The following is a 21,813-nucleotide window of genomic DNA, read 5'->3' as shown; positions in this document are numbered from 1 at the left end:
AACTCTATATAAAAGTTACACTCTCCCCCAGATCGGCTCTGAGGTATCAACATTTGGCACAGAATAATTAATGAATCTGTACTCTTTTGTATGAATATAATATGGTCGGTATCAGTGGTGGAATGTAACTAAGTACATTTACTCAAGTACTGTACTTAAGTACAATTTTAATGTACTTGTACTTTACTTGAGTATTTCCATTTTATGTAACTTTATACTTCTACTTCACTACATTTTAAGGCAAATATTGTACTTTTTACTCCACTACATTTAGCTGACAGCTTTAGTTACTTTTCAGGTGGAGATTTAACATAAAAACATGATCAGTTTAAGATGATTAGATATTGTTTTAAATTAAACCTCATAACAGTATATTAAGTAGTTTTTCTCTCATTACAAATTAAAACGCTGCTTACATAAATGCAATGATACAAATAATCCAATAATATATTTAGAATATAAAACAATCTGAGTGGGTCCATTCTGCGTAGCATGTACTTTTACTTTCGATACTTTAAGTACATTTTGATGCAGATACCTTTGTACTTTTACTTCAGTAAGTTTTGAATGCAGGACTTTTACTTGTAGTGAAGTAATTTCACAGTGTAGTATTAGTACTTTTACTTAAGTAAGGGATCTGAATACATTTTCCATCACTGGTCGGTATCCTGCAAAGTACCTATTTCGGTTCCCAACCGTTCCAAGAAGACCCGTCCAGGACATCTAATGTGAAGTACAGTAGCCCAAATAATCAAAAGCCTTTTTTTACATAATATGTGTCTGCTAAAGAGCAGTAACGAGCTCCGCCGTCATTTGGCCTGAGGACATTCATACAGATATGACTCATGTGGGAGTCATGTTTCTGATGATGGTCGCACAAATAACGTACGTCACATATTTCAGTTTTTGACTTGGTCCCCCCATTACGCCTCTGGATGTAAAAAATAAAAATTAAAAAATAAAAAGTGAAGGAGAAACGGTACAGGGGAGTAATTATTGTGGTTTGAAACAGCTAAAAGGGGCTAATGATACAGGCTGCACACACACACACACACACACACACACACACACACACACATTCTTGTACTTCTATCTTTGTGAGGACCCTCATTGTAACAGTGAATTCCCTTGCAAGGTTATAATAGTTTTAGGTTATACTAATTTTCATTAGTTTTAGTTTTAATTTTGAGTTTTTGTTTTAAAATTCAGTTAGTTTTAATTAGTTTTTAGAGTGAGTTTGCTAGTTTTAGATTAGTATTTATTTTGGTAACACTTTACAATAACCATCATTTATAAATGGTAAACAGATAGTTAATTAATGTTTAATCATCATTTATAAACCGTTTATAGGCCATTTAGAATGGTAAATACATAATGTATTACTGTTTAACTAATTAAATAATTTATAAATGGCTAATAGATGGTATATTAATGTAAGTTTATAATTAATTTACCATTAACAAACAATTAAATTATAATTAATAGTTTATTAATAGTTTTAGTTTCACTCATTACATTTTTAACACCATATTTAGTATGTTAATGATTTTTAAATGATTCATATACCTTTAAGAAATTGGTTGAAACCATTTAAAGATTAAATATGTGTATAGCACTTTGTAAATGGTTAATAATTGGTTTATAAACCATCTACAAACATTACTTAGATGGTTATTGAAAAGTGTTACCTTTATTTTTTTGAAAAGCTTCAGTTTTAGTTTAGTTTTTATTTGTTTTAGTGTTAGTTGTAGTTTTTTGTAATGGGGTATTTGTTGGGTGGGAGATTAAAAGAGGTCACAGTAAATGTTGCCTTTATTTCCTTTGTCTTATCCATCTGTATTATGTATGAAAAAAGTTGACAAAGATGAAAACGAAGGACATTTCCACTATAATTTTAGTTTGTTTTAGTTTTTAACCACACAATACAGTTTCAGTTAATTATCATTATCATGTGACCTTTAACCCTTAAAACAAAGTCTGAAATCTCAAAAAAGCCTTTAAAGAAGTGAGGACCAGCCGAAATGTCCTCACTTTGCAAAAATGTCCTCAATCTGTTGGTTAAAAACGTGTTCCGGTCCTCACTATGTAGGAAGAACAAGAACACACACACACACACACACACACACACACACTTAAGCCTGATGTTGTTGAGGTGTAATCAAACTGGAAACCCCTGAAACAAATCAAATTTTAAGGTTAATAAAAAAACAAATTATGATTTAGCAAATGTACTATTTCACATAATACACGTGAACAGTAGAGAAATCGCCATGGCAACATGGTGGTGACGCACGTTTTACTAATGAGCAGACAAAAGTTAAGGATTTAAAAAAAGACAGTGGACAGACGTCACAATGCAGTGTGTACTTTAGATAAAGGGGTTATAGCAGGTCGTAGTGTCTGGTAGTGAAATATATCAAATATCATCATTTTTAAACAGAAGGTTATTGTGTTTTTATTTAATTTATACTTGTGTCGTTATTTTCATTTGAAGGAAGTGTTCTCTTTTCATAACATAAGAGAGGCCAGACTAAATATCCCTTTTTATTTTATTTATTTATTTAGTATTATTATTATTTGTTTGGTTTTATGTGTATGTATATGCATGTGTGTATGTATGTATACATGTGGATGTGTGTGTGTGTGTATGTATATATATGTATATTTTTATTTTTTTATTGTTTATTTGGCTACTGTTCACCCCTCCTGTTTTTCTTTGAGGGGGAGAGAGTTGTATTTTCTCATTATCATTACTATTTGTTGTTTTTTTGCTTATTTTTTGCTTATTTTTTGCGAATGTAACTCTCTGGTTCGGGGGCAGGGGGTGTTGTTCTAAAAGGGGGAAAAATGGGTGAATTGTACCTTTTCTTTTTTTATAGACATGTATTTATTGAGTTTTAATTGTACCTTTTCTGATTGAATATGTATTATGTCCTGACTGCCCAATAAAGATTACAGAAGCCCTGAACCACAAGTGAAGAAATTTTTTTTTGAGATGTTTTCTTGTTATTTCGAGATCATATCTCGTTATTTCAAGATAATATGTCATTATTTCGAGATAATACACATATGTAAAAAAAAAATAAGAATTAAAAAAAAAAAAATCTTCCAAAAATTTTTTTTTCTTCAGATATTATCTCATTATTATTATTATTTTTTTTAATTATTATTTTTTTTACATAGGTGTGTTATCTCGAAATAACGAGATATTATCTTGTAATTACGAGATATTATCTCGTAATTACAAGATAATATCTGAAGAAAATAAAAATTTTGGAAGATTTTTTTTTTTTTAATTCTTTTTTTTTTTTTTACATATGTGTATTATCTCGAAATAATGACATATTATCTTGAAATAAGGAGATATGATCTCGAAATAACAAGATAACATCTCAAAAAAAAATTTCTTCACTTGCGGTTCAGGGCTTCCGTAAAAGATATATATGAAAAAAAAAAAAAAAAAAAAAAGAGAGGCCAGACTCCTTTCCGATTAGTTAGTTTCTTATTCTGGTCTTTAAGAAGTGAGCCTCTATTGTTTATCCATTCCCACCTTGCAGCTGACCTTTAATTCTAATTCTAAACTACCCGTCTGAACTTGTGAACCTCTAATAAGATGAGATTACATCTCAGCATGTATAAATAAACTGAGAGCATACCACGGGTTGCATACGCTCTTACTCATCCAAACACAAATCCTTTTTTGCTCTGTTTGTATTATTTCTTACTGATATACGCTCTTCTTTGACCTTATTTCTATCCACAGACTCAGATGTTGGCATGACAACTGTGAATCGCTGCCTGGATGCCGCCAAGGCTTGCAATGTGGACGACTTGTGCCAGAAGCTCCGCACAGAATATGTTTCAGCGTGTATCAAACCCACTGCCAAGTCGGGGCTGTGCAACCGGCCTAAATGCAACAAGGCTCTGCGCAGGTTCTTTGATCGCGTCCCCGCCGACTACACTCATGAACTGCTCTTCTGCCCCTGTACGGACACGGCCTGTGCAGAGCGGCGGAGACAGACCATTGTTCCCAGTTGCTCTTACGAAAGCACGGAGAAACCCAACTGCATCACACAGATGAGGACCTGCAACAACGACTATGTGTGCAGGTGAGAATGATAGATAAGTTACAGATGTTTGCACTGGCTGACGAGACAAAGAGATAGAAGATATTCATTTTGGACTGAAAAACAGCTTTCAGAATCTGTAAACCAAACTGTCTTATTATGAACTATTTTCACAATGAAGTCTTATAGTTGGGATTTGTCTTAGAAACATTAATATAATATAATAAGCTCTGTAATTTGATATGTATGTTCATTATTTGTAACATAGATAGATAGATGTGTAGATAGATAGTGTAAGTGAAAAAGTTTCTGCTCCACGTGCATACATGTGGCTTTATTTTTTTAAATCAAGGTTTTTGGCTTGGGTTTGATTACGGACATAATTATTATGTATCCTGCAAAAACAGTACATCATACATATATGTGTACTCTAATAATTTGATATTATTTAATTACACAAACAAAGCATCGGATCAATTCCTTTCAATCACATAAAACAAACAAACTAAAATGCAAAACGTCATATTTACCACACAGACCTACTTACAAAATAAATATTGTCCATGATTAGACAGATAGATAGATAGATAGATAGATAGATAGATAGATTTTTATTACATTACATTTACAGTATTTAATTGTTACTAAAACTGAATTAACCCATTTATCATTTTATGGTCTTTTACTGTCATGGTTTAATAGTTTTTCACCGTAAAATCTACAGACATTTTTTACAGTGTAACACATACTGTATTAGAGTTTTGATCTCATATGGATTCGATAATTTATTGCTGCAATATGATCATAATCCCCAGTTTTGTTTTGCTTAATGAACTATAAACGCTTTTCTTAACGTGTCCCCAATCAGCAAAGCCAATGTTTCACCATTCCCAGTTTTTATCCAAGTACTCCTTGGATATACGTTTTAAATATACTCACCATACATATTTGGGCCAGTCCTGTTAAGTATTATGGTTCTTAGAAACCAGATAAACAGCCATTCAATCAACCAAATGGCCTGCTGTTTTACCCTAAAGCTTTCTACCACCGTTGGTTAGAACACCCCAGAGAGCCTGTTGGAATAACACATTAAATATTTAGCACAGATAAAGAGCCAGATGGATCAGAGTTATCGCTCATTGCTATCTCTGGTCATGGCCATTATTTTTCACAGCCCCATTACACTCAAAGGGCTTTACTAATGATCCCAGGTCTGGGGGATGAAATATATTACTCTTTCTATCACTTTCACATTACAGTCCAATGCTTTCAGTCTCCACCACGTCCAACAATATTTCTTTATGTCAGTGGGGCAATCTCTTAATTAAATGAAAGTTAGAGAAGAAAGAATGTATTAAAAAGAACCAGCAAAGTTTTTGTTGTTTTTTAACATAAACAATATAGGGAGCTATCATGTTGTCTAACTCAGCTATTCTCAACCTTGGGGTCGGGACCCCAATTGGGGTCGCGAGATGATTTCTGGGGGTCTCCAAATCATTTTGGAAGTCAGCTCTGTCTCCACTGTGTTAAAGTGTTCATGTGTTCATGTGTTTTAGTCTTTTTGGCCATTTCATGTCTTTTTTTTTTGGTCATTTTGTGTGTTTTTTGTCATTATGTGTCTTTTTTTGTCACTTAGTGTCTTTTTTTGGTAATTTTGTGTCTTTTTTGGTCATTTTGTGGTCAATTTGTGTATTTTTTGGTCATTTTGTGTTTGTTTTTTTGTCATTTTGTGTCTTTTTTGTCATTTAGTGTCTTTTTTTGGTCATTTTGTGTCTTTTTTTGATCATTTTGTGGTCAATTTGTGTCTTTTTTGGTCATTTTGTTTCCTTTTTTTGGTCATTTTGTGTCTTTTTTTTAGTCATTTTGTGTCTTTTTTGGTAATTTTGTTTCTATTTTTGGTAATTTTGTGTCTCTTTGGTTATTTTGTGTCTTTTCTGGTCATTTTATGTCTTGTTTGGTCATGTTGTGTCTTTTTTGGTCATGTTGTGGTCAATTTGTGTATTTTTTGGTCATTTTGTTTCCTTTTTTGGGTCATTTTGTGTCTTTTTTTAATCATTTTGTGTCTTTTTTTGGGTAATTATGTTTCTTTTTTTAGTAATTTTGTGTCTTTTCTGGTCAATTTGTGTCTTTTTTGGTCATTTTGTTTCCTTTTTTGGATCCTTTTGTTTCTTTTTTGAACCTGACCTGAACTGTGTATGATTCTGTCAGTGAGCGGGGGTCGCAGACAACATGCATGTTAAATTGGGGGTCGCGACTCAAAAAGGTTGGGAACTACTGTTCTAACTAATGCCTGTTGCTTCTCTAGGTCTCGTCTGGCACAGTTCCAATATGATTGCGAACCCTCCAAAACGTCCGCCAATGGCTGCAAGCAGGGCAACCATGGCGCCTGCCTCCTGGCCTACACAGGCCTCATAGGTAGGAACATGCACACCTGAAAGATAACACAGAGAGGAAACCCAGAAAGGAAAGGGAAACAATAAATAAAATATAGAGGTGGAGGAGGAAAGAGATCTGAGGGGAAATACTGTATGTGCCATATGCTGTTAAGAGAAGGAAAGAGAAAAATGCGCAGCAACAAACAGGCAGAATGAGTGAAAGCTAGCTAGAGGGGAAATAAATAAATACCAAACAGGTTAAGAGTGAGTGGGAGACTGAGATGAAACTTATAATTCGAAACGCAAAGACAAAAGTTCAATGTGGTTTTAGATACAGAAGCATAAAAATCTCTCATTATAGGAGAAACAGAGGCTCTTTACACAATGCAAGGGTTTTTTTTTGTTTTATAACAGTCTGTCAAAGGAAAAAAGAACAGCCACTTCTTTTCCTCACACGGCGGAGAGAGGCGCTAACCTAATGCATTTCAAGAAGCTCAAATGGTGCCCCTCAGCACAAACACACACTTGGCATTTTCATTCCTGTCTTGTATTTATTAAAGCACTTGAAGTCGTACCTCCACTATGTTGAAGGCAAAAAACAGCTACAGAAAAAGAAATCTCAATGCGAGAGACTTCCATGACCTGAAAAAGAGAAAATTGGGGTATTCATCAGCAGCAACTCTCTATTATATTATCAAGTCTGTGCAGAGCCAGTCCAAGCAGAACTACTAGAATATTATCAGCCTGTGCTGCAGGTCAGCATATAGGAAACGCAGCGTCCATTAATGTTTCAGATAATAACACTCTATGAATACAGTGTAACAACTCAGAGGAGGATGAATATTTAATGGTGATTGAGGCCTGGTGCTGTCTCTCTGCAGGAAGCACAATAACTCCCAACTACGTGGATAACTCCACGTCCAGCGTGGCTCCGTGGTGCTCCTGCTCCGCCAGCGGCAGTCGGAGAGAAGACTGTGAGAACTTCCTGGGTTTCTTCACCGACAACATCTGCCTCCGTGAGTCTCACTCAATGCACAATGTGTAGTGTCTGGTCAATTGCACTAAGTTAGTGGGTGAGCTGGCCAAGAACAAAGCACTCAATACTCTGTTCAGCACAATTTATTAGTACATTCGTGTTCCATACACCGCACAATCCCGAATGACTCTTTCACATGTCCCATACACCGCTCGACTTATGTCTGTTGCAGTTCCCAGCATTGATTCTTTAGTAAGCCTCAATCTGGCCCTATCTTCCTGCCCTAAACATCACATCAGGACAGAGCCCACTGGTCAACACGTTCCCCTCAGTCATGGTGTTACAATTGTTAAGTTCACAGAGTCAGTTCCCACAATGCCTTGTGTCTTGAATACCAAGTAGGTCGACGCCTACTTCATGTCCCACCATGCAGGAAAACCCAAATTTCCTTCACACTTGGGATTAGTGATTGGAATAATTAATTGAGTATCAAGTAATGGTCGTTAAGAATTTGGTCGATCACATTGCATTTTTAATGGATCTGTTTATTTCTTTTTTTTACATGTTTTATTTTTATTTTGTGAGAGCATTATCATACAGTGCTTACTTTCAGACGATATACAATAGTATTTCTGCCACTCACAATCAAGTTTTTTTGTTTACAAAACAAGAAACAAGATACAGAAAGTTAAGCGTATTACATTTGAGAACTTTGAACAAACTGGGAAAGGTAGACATATGTAAAAGAGCAAATAGAAAAAAGAAAAAGAAATTATCCACCATGGAGTTTCGGAATTAAGATCTGTTTATTTTTTAATTTTAATTTTATCTATGACTGTGTAACTGAAACACAGCCGAGCGTTCAGTTCTGCGGCCATACATGAATAAGGGTATTAATTTGAGCAAAACTAGCTTACCGTACCAAACCTTACAACACACTTAAATATGCAATATTACTGTGAAAACTAACCTCGTGCCTCTTCGGAGGCTAAAACATAAAACATTGAACTCCTTGACGTTATCTTTACAGTTCTTTAGTTGATCTTAATCTTTAGTTGATTTCGTTTTACGATCGACAGGATCAAGTCTCTTTTCGTCTTTTCAAAATAAAAGTTATCAAAACAGGCTTTTGCACAGGACTGTATATATATATATATATATATGTATATGTATATATATGTACAGTACAGGCCAAAAGTTTGGACACACCTTCTCATTCAATGCGTTTCCTTTATTTTCATGACTATTGACATTGTAAATTCATCAAAACTATTAATGAACACATGTGGAATTATGTACTTAACAAAAAAGTGTGAAATAACTGAAAACATGTCTTGTATTCTAGTAAGCAAAGGGTGGTTACTTTGAGGAATCTAAAATACAAGACATGTTTTCAGTTATTTCACACTTTTTTGTTAAGTACATAATTCCATATGTGTTCATTAATAGTTTTGATGAATTTACAATGTCAATAGTCATGAAAATAAAGGAAACGCATTGAATGAGAAGGTGTGTCCAAACTTTTGGCCTGTACTGTATATATGTATGCATAAAGTAATTAATCAATTATTGATCGTTAGCGTTATCGATAATGGAGTTGGCAGCTTTCTTCCCTAACAGGAATGTACCAACATATTTTGCGGGAGTCAGGTTGTGTTTGTACAGGGAGGTTAAAACATGTATGAATGGTATTTTTTGTGTCCTGTTTAACCATTTTTAAGGTATCTAAATGTTGTTTTTCTCCAGGATACATTTAGTTGTTTAGCTGTTTCTGGTCATGACTCAGTCACAGACAATTCAAAACAATTGAGTTTCCCGACAGGAAAACTGGTCTGACAGCAGCGAGGCAGCAGATGTTTCTCTGCTCTGTGTCTCTCAGCTCCAAGGACACAAACTGCATCATCAGATGACAACAATGAACAGTTTGTCTAAGAGTCTGATCACAGGTTTAAAAAGATCTTCAGCGATCAGATCACAAGTGGACAGATGAGACAAACTGAGTGCATCATGCATCTCCAAGGTGTCAAGCTTTCATTCCCTTCGCCACTTCCGCTAGAAGTTGAAATTTGCTCCACGCATATTAATTACATCAGATAACAACAACACAACTTGAGTCACTAGTTGCTAGCAATACCCTTGTTAACAACCCGGGAATGATTTGAGTTATCAAAAGAAGATTCTTTGGACTGAATCTTCTGCTCAAATGGAGATTAGTCATCTGGTTTCACTTACATCAGAGCTGCCCTCCACTTTTTAACATCGTTGGCATCATCACAACAACCCCCACACAGCCTGCAGAGGTCAGAAGTCCATTACATTTTCGATTAAAACATATTTTTCAGTACTGACTGCTATGCCATTGTTAGACTATTGAGTCTTGATTCCTTAACCCTTTATCAGGCAAAGAACTATATTTGGTAACTTCAGGTAATATTTCGAGAAAAAAGTTGCAAATTTACTAGATTAAAGTGGCAAATCTACAAGAAAAAAGCTGCAGATTTAAGAGATTTAAAGTGGCAAATCTGCGTGAAAAAAGTTGCAGATTCACAAGAAAAAAGTGTGAAAAAAGCAACTTTTTTCTCCGAAATTCACCACTTTAAATCTCATAAATCTGCACATTTTTTTCTCGTAGATTTGTCACTTTAATCTTGTAAACTTTTTTCTCAAAATATTATTTTCGTATGTTTTTTCACACATTCTGGCTGTATGTAATATCCTCCAATATTCTCTAGGGTTGAAATTTGGAATTTGCAAGTATTTCAATGAGTGTCCTATTAAGGGTTAAAGTGGTGAATCTGGGAGAAAAAAGTTGCTTTTTTCCACTTTTTTCTCGTAAATCTGCAACTTTTTTTTGTGCAGATTTGACACTTTAATCTAGTAAATTTGCAACTTTTTTCTCGAAATATTACCTGAAGTTACCAAATATAGTTCTTTGCCTGATAAAGGGTTAAGATCAACAGATCATTGATTGTCATTTACATTGACAATTAACACAATGCATCTAATATGTCAGTTCTTACAAAAAAAGTTTTTTGTTTGCAATTTTTAACATTTTCTTGGCAGCATAATGGACTCAAAGGCAGAAAAATCACTGTCAGAAAAATCTGTCAGAAATGTTGAAGGCACCTGACAAACAAAACTGTTTATATAATCCATAGTCGGCATTATCCCTCTTATAAAACAGTATAATATGTGGTGTCAAAATCACAAACTGTTCCTTTAAGCCCAGTTTTGAACCATTTATAGAAATAAAATGAGACATCAAGCCGCTTTTGTGTCTATGCTGCATATGAAACCTTCACCTGAGATGAAAGGCTCAGCATATGGACACTTTCATTCTCCGCGTGAGTGAAGTAGGATGTTGACATAGAATCAGGTGTATAATGGAAAACTATTAGTAGAAGTGAAACATACTGTTCCCAACAGCCTCAGGTGCTTGTTTAGATTTCAATTGTTTCATATCATTTCCTTTCACTGCTGGTAGAGCGTGAGTAATTTCATTACGATATGAAAAACAGAACCAGCGGTCCCTAATCAGAATAATTTCCACTGATAACCTGCAACATGGGACATAAAAACAGATCTGATATGAAATGCAAAGTAAATAAATTGTGTGATAGAAGATAGCAGCAGGACAGAGCTGCTGGGACTCAGAGAGACAGATGTTTCTCAGCAGGCTCTAACAGCAGCACAGTGAGATGATTTAAAGCAGAGATCCGGCTTCTTTTTTCTACATTTAACAGGATGTCCTCTCCACATGAGTCTCTCCGTTTACACTCTCACTTCACCTGCTCTCCTTATTAATCACGCCGTTTCCTTGGTAATTCTTCCTGGGTGTTGAGATAGTCACGTCTTAGTGAATTATAAGTAAGCCGACTCTCTGATTGTTAGGTAATTGTATAATTATAGAACCTCATTACAAACACCTGATGAACTTTCTTTTTTTTAAAAGCAATTGATGCAAGAAAGTTAGAGCGCAAACTCAGAAACCTGCTGCTGATTATTAATAATTTCTCTGTTTTACCTGTTTTTAAGCACCGGTGTTTTAAGAAACATTCCTTTATAATGTGGCTCATGTTACTAAAGCTTAAAATAATATAATATCGCTTGTAAAGCCTATTATACTTATATAATGTGTGATTTTCCTGCTGTCTTACACATATTCTACTGTAACTGCTTCCTGACTCAGAATGTTAACGTCAACATGTTAACAATGCTCACAAAGACAATGTTTATCAGGTATTATCTTTTTACCATCTTTGTTTGGGTGTGTTAGTATACTTACATTTCGTTAGCCTCATAGCATAATTGCTAGTTAGCATAGCATAGCATAATTGCTAGATAGTTCATGTTTCTTCGACTTTCTAGACAATGAATGTACTTTCAGTCAATCAAAGGGATTTGGAAAAGTGTGTTTTTTTTACTTTTAATCACATTTCTGTGACAAGGTAACGATGAATTGATGTGAACACTAGCAAAACACTTTTTATTGTAAGTGTAAAGAGATTTGCTTTGACTAGAAATAAGACATTTTGACAAGATATAAGATAAGTATTCTTGGTTAGATTTAGAGTTTTTGCAGTGAACCTGTTCATATTTTCGGAATAGCGTTCAGTGAGCAGAAGTATTCTGTGTTCGTTCCAAAAAAAGACCAGTGTGATGTATGTATCGTTTTTTTCTTGTTTTCCGAAACGCTCAAATATGACTTAGGCAAATATGCTATGAGGCTAACGATTTGCTAATTCACACTAAACATAAAGTACAGCTAAGGTTGATGGCCATGACATTAGATTTCCAAGTATTTGTTCATAAACCAAAATAAATTCCAAATATGGAAAGTTTGACTTAGTGTTGCCACTGGATGAATTTTCAGGGGATCACCAGAGTCATAAACTAAAAAAAAACCTAAATAAAAGTATTTAGTTCCATACTGTAACAAGACAGATTCCAATCAAAACCTTTGCATTTGATTGAACTGCTCCAATGAGGGTGCACTTAGACTTTAGTTGCAATGTGGAGTTACAGAGTACTGTTAGATAAAGGAAAGATTAACACTGGCACATAGCATTAAAACTGGGGAAATGTATTTCTCTTTCCAGCAATTTCATTTTGTCTGCTTCTGCATATTATTTCTTAGTTTCTTTTGTTCAGACAAGGTAAGTAGGAGATGTTTTTACACAAAAAGACAGGTCACAGCGATCAGCTGACACCTCTGAAGAAGACTGAAGTTGTCAGTCGAAACATGTCAGGTATAAAAACATCTCCTACTTACCTTGTCTGAACAAAAGAAACTAAGAAATAAAATGCATTTCTCATTTCACTGGAACTTTGAGTTAAATGTAAAGCTTGAATATCAAACATATCCAAATATTCCGCTGTTCCACTGATATGCCTTTAGATGGTGGATAATTTAGCACTGCTAAAATCAACAAAGTATCAAAATAAGAATAAGAAATAATAGAATAATTAAAGCAGCACATTAGGTAGTTTTGATGACAGCATTAATGATGTTGATTACAGATTCATGAAGGTGAGGGAACAATACTGCCCTACAAAGCAAAAAGGCAGTAACTAGGCAGAGTGCAGAACTGAGAAAAATGACTTTAAAGTTCTCCTGTAATCAGCCGTTTAGTTACTGTACAAACCACGACCATTTCTCTCCAAAACGACACACATTTGAGATAAGATGTTTTGTCACATAACAGAAGATGCCTTGAAAGTCATGAAAATGATAATAACTCATTTTTGACCAAAAATGCAGTTACTGCCTTTTTGCTTTGTAGGGCAGAGTAGAAATAGCAGTTATAAATAAATGAAACTTAACTAATGGAAATAATAACAGGGATTAAAGGTCAGATCATGAGATCATCTCATAATATTGTGCTTTAATCCAGAAGTCCTACATGAGGGATTGTAATTTGTTGTGTCATTATTCTTCTAACTGTTAATTCTCTTCTTTCCGTTCCTCTTGTGACCTCTGCTCTGGAATGAATAATTAATGTTTCTTATTACGAACCTCAGCGAGCATATATCTATCACTAAACATGTACCGTGGTCGTCTTAGCTCGCTGGATCCTTGGCGAGTCTTTCCTCGGGCCGCCGGCCGAGAAAAGATACAGAGAGAGGTCTCAGAGTTGTTTGGCCAGAGCAAACGGTCTATGAGTTAATGAGGTCGATGTGGAGAGGCAGGTGCAGTTTGGATACTTGAAGAGAATACTGAGTATTTTCTGTTTTCTTTTTTCTCTCTCTGCTGACTCGCTGGCCCAGCAAAACCTCTCATGAAAAATGTACATTTCAGAACTGGAGGCATCTGACGAGACTGAATAAGACATGAGATCATGAGTTGAGCTTGATGAGAATCTATAAAGTCAATGTTGCTTCAGTCTGACAACGGTTTTATTTTTTTAATTGATTTGTTTTAATTTCTCAGGGAATGCTCTGATGACGTTTGGAAGTGAATCTGAGCAGCAGCCGACTGTCGGCCAGTCGGACGCAGCGAGTCCCAGCAGCAGAGACACCAGGAGCACCACAACTCCTCCTCCAGAACCCATAGAAACTATGAGGAACATCCTGGACACCATCATACCAACACAGGTCAGTAGATATACACTACTGGTCAAAAGTTTTAGAACACACCAACTTTTCCAGAATTTAATTGAAAATGATGCAGTTTAATGTCTCAGTGTACTCTGAAATTAATGCACATTTGCAACATTTAAAATTCTTTATTGAGCATGATAGTGTTTTGAAAGTAAAAAAAAGATTCAAAATCACATTTTATGTTGGACTAAAGGACTAAAAAAAGACACAAAATGACCAAAAAAAGACACAAAATGACAAAAAAAAGACACCAAAAGACACAAAATGACTAAAAAAAGACACAAAATGACCAAAAAAAGACACAAAATGACTTACAAAGACATGAAAAGAATTCAAAAATGGACAAAATAGCCCGAGACTCCATAGAGTTAAGTTGTTAACCCATTTCTTGTTCCCTGAAAAAGGCCTACTTGTATAATTCTGAAATGTACATTATTTTTCAGTTTTGGTTAAGCTTACCTTTTTTTATTTACCTCTGGCAGTTCACCACTTACCTAGAGAACGTCTCTCTCTCTGTGTTGACTGCAGAGGATGTGGAATAAAGCAAGGGGGAGATAGTCGATCACAGATAGCATCCTTCTCCAGGATGGATTACAAAAAAAAACCAAATTCCTAATGTGTCACCAGATTACTTTGACAGCTGTAAACATACCTCGGCAGCCTGCCCAGCTTTAGTCTATATGTGGAAAACACTGTAAATATAAGCAGTGAACCTGGGTTGAACCACAGGTTGCTTCTGTAGGCTGGTTTTCATTTGCCAGAATGTGTCATAATGACAAATAAAATCTAAAACCAGTTTAAACTTGTGCACCAGACCATTATAACTGGAAATCAACTCAACTCTTCACTATAATCTTAGCACAGGGATTCCCAAAGTGTGGTGCGTGGACCCCTGGGGGTGCGCGAGATGAAAAATGTAATGGCGGTCTGATAATTACACAATTAAATTTTTTTCCCCCAACACAATAAAGACGTGTTATTAATTAATTAATAAATACAGGCTATTCAATTTTGTGTCATTTTTTGTTCATTTTTGCATCTATTTTGGTCATATTTGCATAAATTTTTTGGTTGTTTGGTCATTTTTACATGTATTTTTTGTCAATTTGTGTCTATTTTGATAATTTTGTGTCATCTTTGGTCATTTTTGCATCTATTTTTGGTTGTTTTTGATCTTATAACGAAGCGTAGAAGAAGTTATCTTCTTGTTCTTGTATCATTTTTCCAGCCTGTGTTATGATGACGGGGTTGTTTAGCTCCACGCTCATTTAAACTTGCTGCAATTTTTGTTCAACGCAGCTCAAAATATTATAACATTTCCCAACTGATCTGCTTTCTGCCTCTGATCCTGAGCCTGTCATCATCCTCCACCTTTAATATGGCTATAAAAAATCTTTTTGTTTTTTTTGAAGGTGTGGGGGATTGGGGGTGCGTCAACCCAGTTGGGACGTAGAAGGGGGTGCACGGCTAAAAACGTTTGGGAACCGCTGGCTTAGCAGGTCATCAAGATTGGAGCATTGAAATGTTACTGACTATTAAAAGTCTATTTTCTGTCAAGAGGATCTATTATGAGTAACCGTGTGTTCAGACCGGACACGTAGCGAATTTTCGCGTTGCGTTACTCGCGCGTAACCCGCGATTCGCGCCGCCGGCAAAAATTTGCGTCTATTCGCGTGTTTGCATTGACTTTGTATGTAATCTTGTTGCGCGAAATATTCGCTATGCGTCCGGTCTGAACACACCGTAAGAGTGTGCCGCCATGCTGTGAGGCTGCATTATTTATAGATCAAAGTTAGCTAAATGCTAACATCAGCATGTTAACACGCTCACAATGACTGTGTATCATTTTAAATGTATTAAAATACTGATCTTCCATGAACCATGTTCACCATCTTAGTTTAAAATCTCCCAATAACATGAAATAAACTAGAAAATTTCCCCTGGGGAAATTCTGAAATGTGTCATAATGACAAATTTCGTTTTATGTCGGCATAAAATCTAAAACCAGTTTAAACTTGTGCACCAGACCATTATAACTGGAAATCAACTCAACTCTCCACTATAATCTTAGCAGGTCATAAAGATAGGACCATTGAAACCAGAGTGTCCATTAACTGATGTGTTTGTCTCCTCCAGGTGCTGGGTAATGAACTCCTGGTGGGCCAGGCCACCCTGCCCTCCGACAGCCTCCCTAACTCTGCTTCACCTCCCTGCCTAATGCTCCACGCTGCCTTCAGCCTCCTGCTGCTGCTCCTTCATCTGCTCAACAATGGACACTAAAGACAGCAGGAGCTGCTGAAGACCCTCCTAGTACACAGCAGATGGGAGGAGCGGTGCAGTTCTGGGGGAAATGAACCGTGTGGCGTTACTCCTCCCTCTAAATATGTACAGCGATTCTGTTTTTATATTTTTGTGTCTAAGTGGTCCAGTTCCACCTGCCAGAGTTCTTCTTCTTCAGACTGTGGGAGACCTCTGCAGACCGGAGCCAGTCAGTCTGTACATTTGTACATTGTCGTTGCGATCAAATCAAGCCGGAAATGAAGTCAAATTCATTTCAAGTATCGCTTTTGTGGACTAACGCAGCTATCAGCTATCCACCTGTATCCATTTTCAAGAGTTATTATGAGAATATACTGGAGATATGTATGATACAAAGACAAGAAGTATGTCAGTACATGTGAAGATCTGTATTATCAACAGAAGCTCTTATGTGAAATTGTGTAAGGAGTAAACCAGTGAACTCTGCATCATCTGCCCTTCTCTCAGCACACAGAGTGATTGGAAAGCTGCTGGAGTATATAAGGCTTTAATAGCACTCTCTTCAAGTGACTGAAAGAGAACCATTATTTCTGATCAATACTGGAATAGTGCAGAGAATGAGACAATAGAGCTCCATTTGGCTCAGACATCTGGGACTAACGCCATGATTCTTACATGTCCGGCAGCACTATCTAGAAAATGTGCAACAAACCAGAGTACAATAAGATAAACCATGAAATAATAATTGTTCTCTCAATCAAGACTGTTGCCCTTTCTCAAACTATCTCACCCCACTTTATCTGTTCCTGCAAACAGTGCTAAGTCTCCATCAGCTGAGACAAGCTCCTGGACTTGAAAGGACATTCTCAGAAAAGCAGTAAGTCTTTACCTGTAGCTGCTGTACTATGTGTTTGTGAGCGTAATAACTCTTTATTTCTCATTGTGTCCGTGAACTTTGCTATATGGGGCTCTGAGTGTTGAAAGTGAATGGTCACTATCTCCAATACGGAGCCCGGAGTTTGAGATTAGACCATTATGAATGATTCATTTTCTGTTCTGGGAATGTGCCGGTGAATTGTGAACAGGACTAGAGGTGCTGCAAATAAAAGTTCTCATTATGTTTACATATTAGCATCATTTATTCTTTTGGTTTTAAATGAATAAAGCTTCGTTTGGTGTTGTTGAAGTTAGTGGTGTGGGGAGACAGACGCAGCACACCTGGGATACGTTTACCTGATCTAACACTCACAAGACTGCTACTGGTGCATTATTTAAAGTGAGAATATTACAGGATTTACAGAACATGGTCTCACGGGAATCCGTGGAATAGCCACGGATTCGCTTAACTCAAAATCCGTGGAATAGCCACGGAATCACTCAAATTTCCGTGAAACTGACACAAAAAGACTAAAAAATGACACAAAATGACAAAAAACAGACACAAAATGACAAAAACACACAATTTGACTAAAAAAAGACACAAAATGACTAAAAAAAGACACAAAATGACTAAAAAAAGACACAAAATGACAGAAAAAAGACACAAAATGACCGAAAAAAGACACAAAATGACTAAAAAAAGACACAAAATGACAGAAAAAAGACACAAAATGACCAAAAAATGCACAAAATGCACAAAATGACCAAAACTAGACACAAAATGACGCTTAACTCAAAATCCGTGGAATAGCCACGGAATCGCTCAAATTTCCGTGAAACTGACACGGATTTGGCTACAATGCAAGTTAATGACAGTCATATCCCGTGGCTATTCCATGGATATTTGTTCCTATTGGTTTGTTCCAAGTCACGTGACTTTCAAGGTCCCGGCGGTCAGAACAAAAAACATGGCGGACAGTTCTCTCATTTTTAGTGAAAAAATCAATATTTTGACTTAGTTTCTGCATAAAAATGGATTTTGATCACATTTCTAGCGAGAAATATATGTTTTATTTTCTAAATATTCACTCAGTGAATGTACATAATCACTTTGTATGTTGGAATAGCCACGGGATATGACTGGCATTAACTTGCATTGTAGCCAAATCCGTGTCAGTTTCACGAAAATTTGAGTGATTCCGTGGCTATTCCACGGATTTCTGTGAGACCATGTTGGATTTACAGCATAATCGAGCCATTTGTAAATGAAGATCTTTCAGATTGATCCGTCTCCCCGACTGCTTCACTATTGTACTTTTAGCTTGTTTTTCTGCACCTCAACTCAAGTTGTTTAAGGCCAATAAAAAACAAGTTCAACCCTTAAGGTCTTTCAGCATACTTACTTACAAGGACTGTATGTGTTAAATTTTTAATTTATTCCATAACTATCACTTTTAACTATATTTAGCACTACTTCAGAAGAATCAATAGCAAGAATAGCACCATGAGCTGCCTGTCTCACTTGTTTCTGTTTATACTCAGAAGAAAAAAGTGATTACTTTAAGTGGTTGATTTCTTCTAACAATCCACATTAACCCTCCAATGTTTGTTGTGTACAAATGTGAGGTAGAAACAAACAAACATCTAACAAACAGTCAAAGATCACCATGGAAAGAGGAGAAAATAGTGCAAACAAACCAATGATTGCAATTTCAAACTAAACCACTTTTTTTTTTTTTTTTAAACAGACAAATACTAAAAGGACAATGCAAGTATTATTAGGGTTTTTTCTTTTTCTACTGCATCCCTTTGATTTGATTAAATATACTTTTCAGTACTTTCTATACACATGAGCCATTTGCTGTTCATTTCTTGTAAAAGTGAATATTTTGAAATAGTACATTTAGTATTTCCATGGCAGTATCTTGTGAGTTGCTAACAATTACAGAGGAGTCATTTTATGCCATTACTGTTTTATTTTTGAAAGTGGAAAAAAAGAGCTTAAATGTTGTCATGCGTCCTGAGTTCTTCCTGAACATCTACATATGTTTTCTTTTTAAGAAAAATGAAAAATTAGCTTTGTTAGAGCAATCTAAAAAAACTGTTAAATGTCCCTTTTTCAGAAATCTTCCTGCGTTTTTAATATGGGAGCCAATGAGGCTGTTGGTGGTGTTGGTGGATCATCTATGCGTCTTACGCCCAAACTATAACTCTGACAGCTTTACCAGAGGATTGTGAGGGAGAAGACTAATTTTCCTACGTTTCTATGTATAAATTATTTCTGTAGAGTGAAATTTGCGGCCTGGAGTGCAGTTTTCAAATTTATTTTTTGACAATTTTTTCTCTCCCTCTACACTCTGGCGATGTTGTCACACACTGTGACACGAACATTCCGTGCAATACACACCCATTATAATCTCAGAATTTCTCCAAAAATGATCATGGTCATTGAACAGGGATTGATAAAAAACTATATGACCTATCGAAACGTGGATTAATACACCGATACACAAGACTTGTGTCTACTGTTTAAAGTTTAAATGTAGTCTCTAGGTGAAATTATGCCGGAGAAGTAGATGTTTAAATATCTCCAATTATTGTTCTTTTTCGCTCATTTTTTTCGGGCATCCCATTCATTTCAATGCAAAATTTTACGTCGATATTGCTGTATGGGACCAGTGCTGGGGAGATTACCCCGAGGCCCTAATTACAGCTAAAGCTGATGGGAGTGTCACTGTCAGTTACGGTGTCACCAGTGATTAGAAATGATCCTGAGGGGAAGATGAATATCTCTATCATATCATTTGGTAATCAATCAGTTAGTTGATTTAATTTAGTCCGAACCGAAGTGGTGGGTGGTCCAATATTACCATCTATAAAGCTGAAGAGAGCTGAAAAGATCAATAAAAGCAAACACTGCTACAAAGGTTAGTCATTTTACAGACCGATTATGACAGTTTTTTATCAAACTCTATATGCCTGTTAGATATTTTAACCCTTTATCAGGCAAAGAACTATATTTGGTAACTTCAGGTAATATTTCGAGAAAAAAAATTGCAGATTTACTAGATTAAAGTGGCAAATCTACAAGAAAAAAAGTCGCAGATTTAAGAGATTTAAAGTGGCAAATCTGCACGAAAAAAGTTACGGATTTAAGAGAAAAAAGTGGGGAAAAAGCAGCTTTTTCCCCCAGATTCACCACTTTAAATCTCATAAATCTACGCACTTTTTTCTCCTAGATTTGCCACTTTAATCTCATAAAATTTTTTCTCAAAATATTATTTTCGTATGTTTTTTTTACACATTCTGGCAGTATGTAATATCCTCCAATTTTCTCTCGGGTTGAAATTTGGAATTTGCAAGTATTTCAATGAGTGTCCTATTAAGGGTTAAAGTGGTGAATCTGGGAGAAAAAAGCTGCTTTTTTCCCACTTTTTTCTCGTAAATCTGCTACTTTTTTCGTGCAGATTTGCCACTTTAAATCTCTTAAATCTGCGACTTTTATTCTTGTAGATTTGCCACTTTAAATCTCTTAAATCTGCGACTTTTATTCTTGTAGATTTGCCACTTTAATCTAGTAAATTTGCAACTTTTTTCCTCAAAATATTACCTGAAGTTACCAAATATAGTTCTTTGCCTGATAAAGGGTTAAGCAAGACCAGCGCTCCTCTTTTGTGATGTCCAGTCTGTTTTTGACGTGTTGTCATGATTTTTAAGTTTCCTTCTTGACGCATTAAATATTTTCCAGCTAATTTCACTGATATTCTTACATTTTCTGGTTCACACAACTCTCTATTTTGTCTCATACTTTGAAACCTCACACCAATATGTTTATTACCACGCGTTTTTAATTACAAATACACATTTATATAAATGGGATTGCATTTAATATATAAGCCACCTTGAGCTGCACTAATTATTATTTTCATTCTAGATTAATCTGTTGACTCTTTTTTGCTAAATCAAATAATAATTTAGTCTATGATTCTAAAGAGAACTCTTCAAATGTCTTGCTTTGCCTTAACCCTTTTATGCACAACATGGGTCCAAAATGACCCGCATTAATTTATCAACTTATTTTATGATTGAACATTCTAAATATTCTTTAAATATCTTGTTTTTGATAACAACAGATCATTATTTCCATTTTGCTTCTCATAATTTATAAAGAAAAAAAGTTTTTGTATTATTACATAGCTAACTACTTGGCTAAGTAGCTTGCTAAGCTAACTACTTAGCCAAAAAGTTAGCTTAGTAGTTAGCTTAGCAAGATACTTAGCTAAATACTTAGCAAAGAAATTAGCTTAACAAGCTACTAAGCTAAAAAAATGGATGTGGCTCATTTTTCAACCATGTTGTGTATTAGAAGAGTAGTGACAGAAAAAATGATTTTATTCAAAAATGAATAAAGGAAAACATAAAAAATTAGGATGTATGATGATCAAAAACAAACCAATTGAGGAAAAAAACCTGGAATACTGAACGATGAATTATTGCAAAGATATAGAACATAAAAACTGTCGGGTCACTTTAGACCATGTTGTGCATCAAAGGGTTAACAAGAGCCCAAATTCCTATAAATAAAAAAATAAAAAAATCATATAAAACACTGAAATGCAGCAAATTGTCATAACTAAGGAATTGGGACTCAACACTC

At 35.5% G+C, this 21,813-nt stretch overlaps 1 protein-coding gene across 1 annotated transcript in view; it reads left to right on the top strand.

Annotated features, from left to right (window-relative positions):
* gfra4b (GDNF family receptor alpha 4b) overlaps positions 1-17,393 on the top strand; it is an 89,411-nt gene extending 72,018 nt beyond the window's left edge. Inside the window, exons 4-8 of the mRNA XM_059346241.1 lie at positions 3,764-4,109; positions 6,373-6,482; positions 7,324-7,458; positions 13,849-14,012; positions 16,155-17,393. Coding sequence (XP_059202224.1) covers positions 3,764-4,109; positions 6,373-6,482; positions 7,324-7,458; positions 13,849-14,012; positions 16,155-16,298 — 899 coding nt within the window. The 3' untranslated portion in view covers positions 16,299-17,393. The remainder of the gene's footprint in view (positions 1-3,763; positions 4,110-6,372; positions 6,483-7,323; positions 7,459-13,848; positions 14,013-16,154) is intronic.
* The last annotated feature ends 4,420 nt before the right edge of the window (positions 17,394-21,813 follow it).

This window comes from Centropristis striata, chromosome 12 (genome assembly GCF_030273125.1).
Source record: "Centropristis striata isolate RG_2023a ecotype Rhode Island chromosome 12, C.striata_1.0, whole genome shotgun sequence".
In the NCBI taxonomy this organism is placed as follows: domain Eukaryota; kingdom Metazoa; phylum Chordata; class Actinopteri; order Perciformes; family Serranidae; genus Centropristis; species Centropristis striata.
This window is presented reverse-complemented; position numbering and strand designations above follow the sequence as displayed.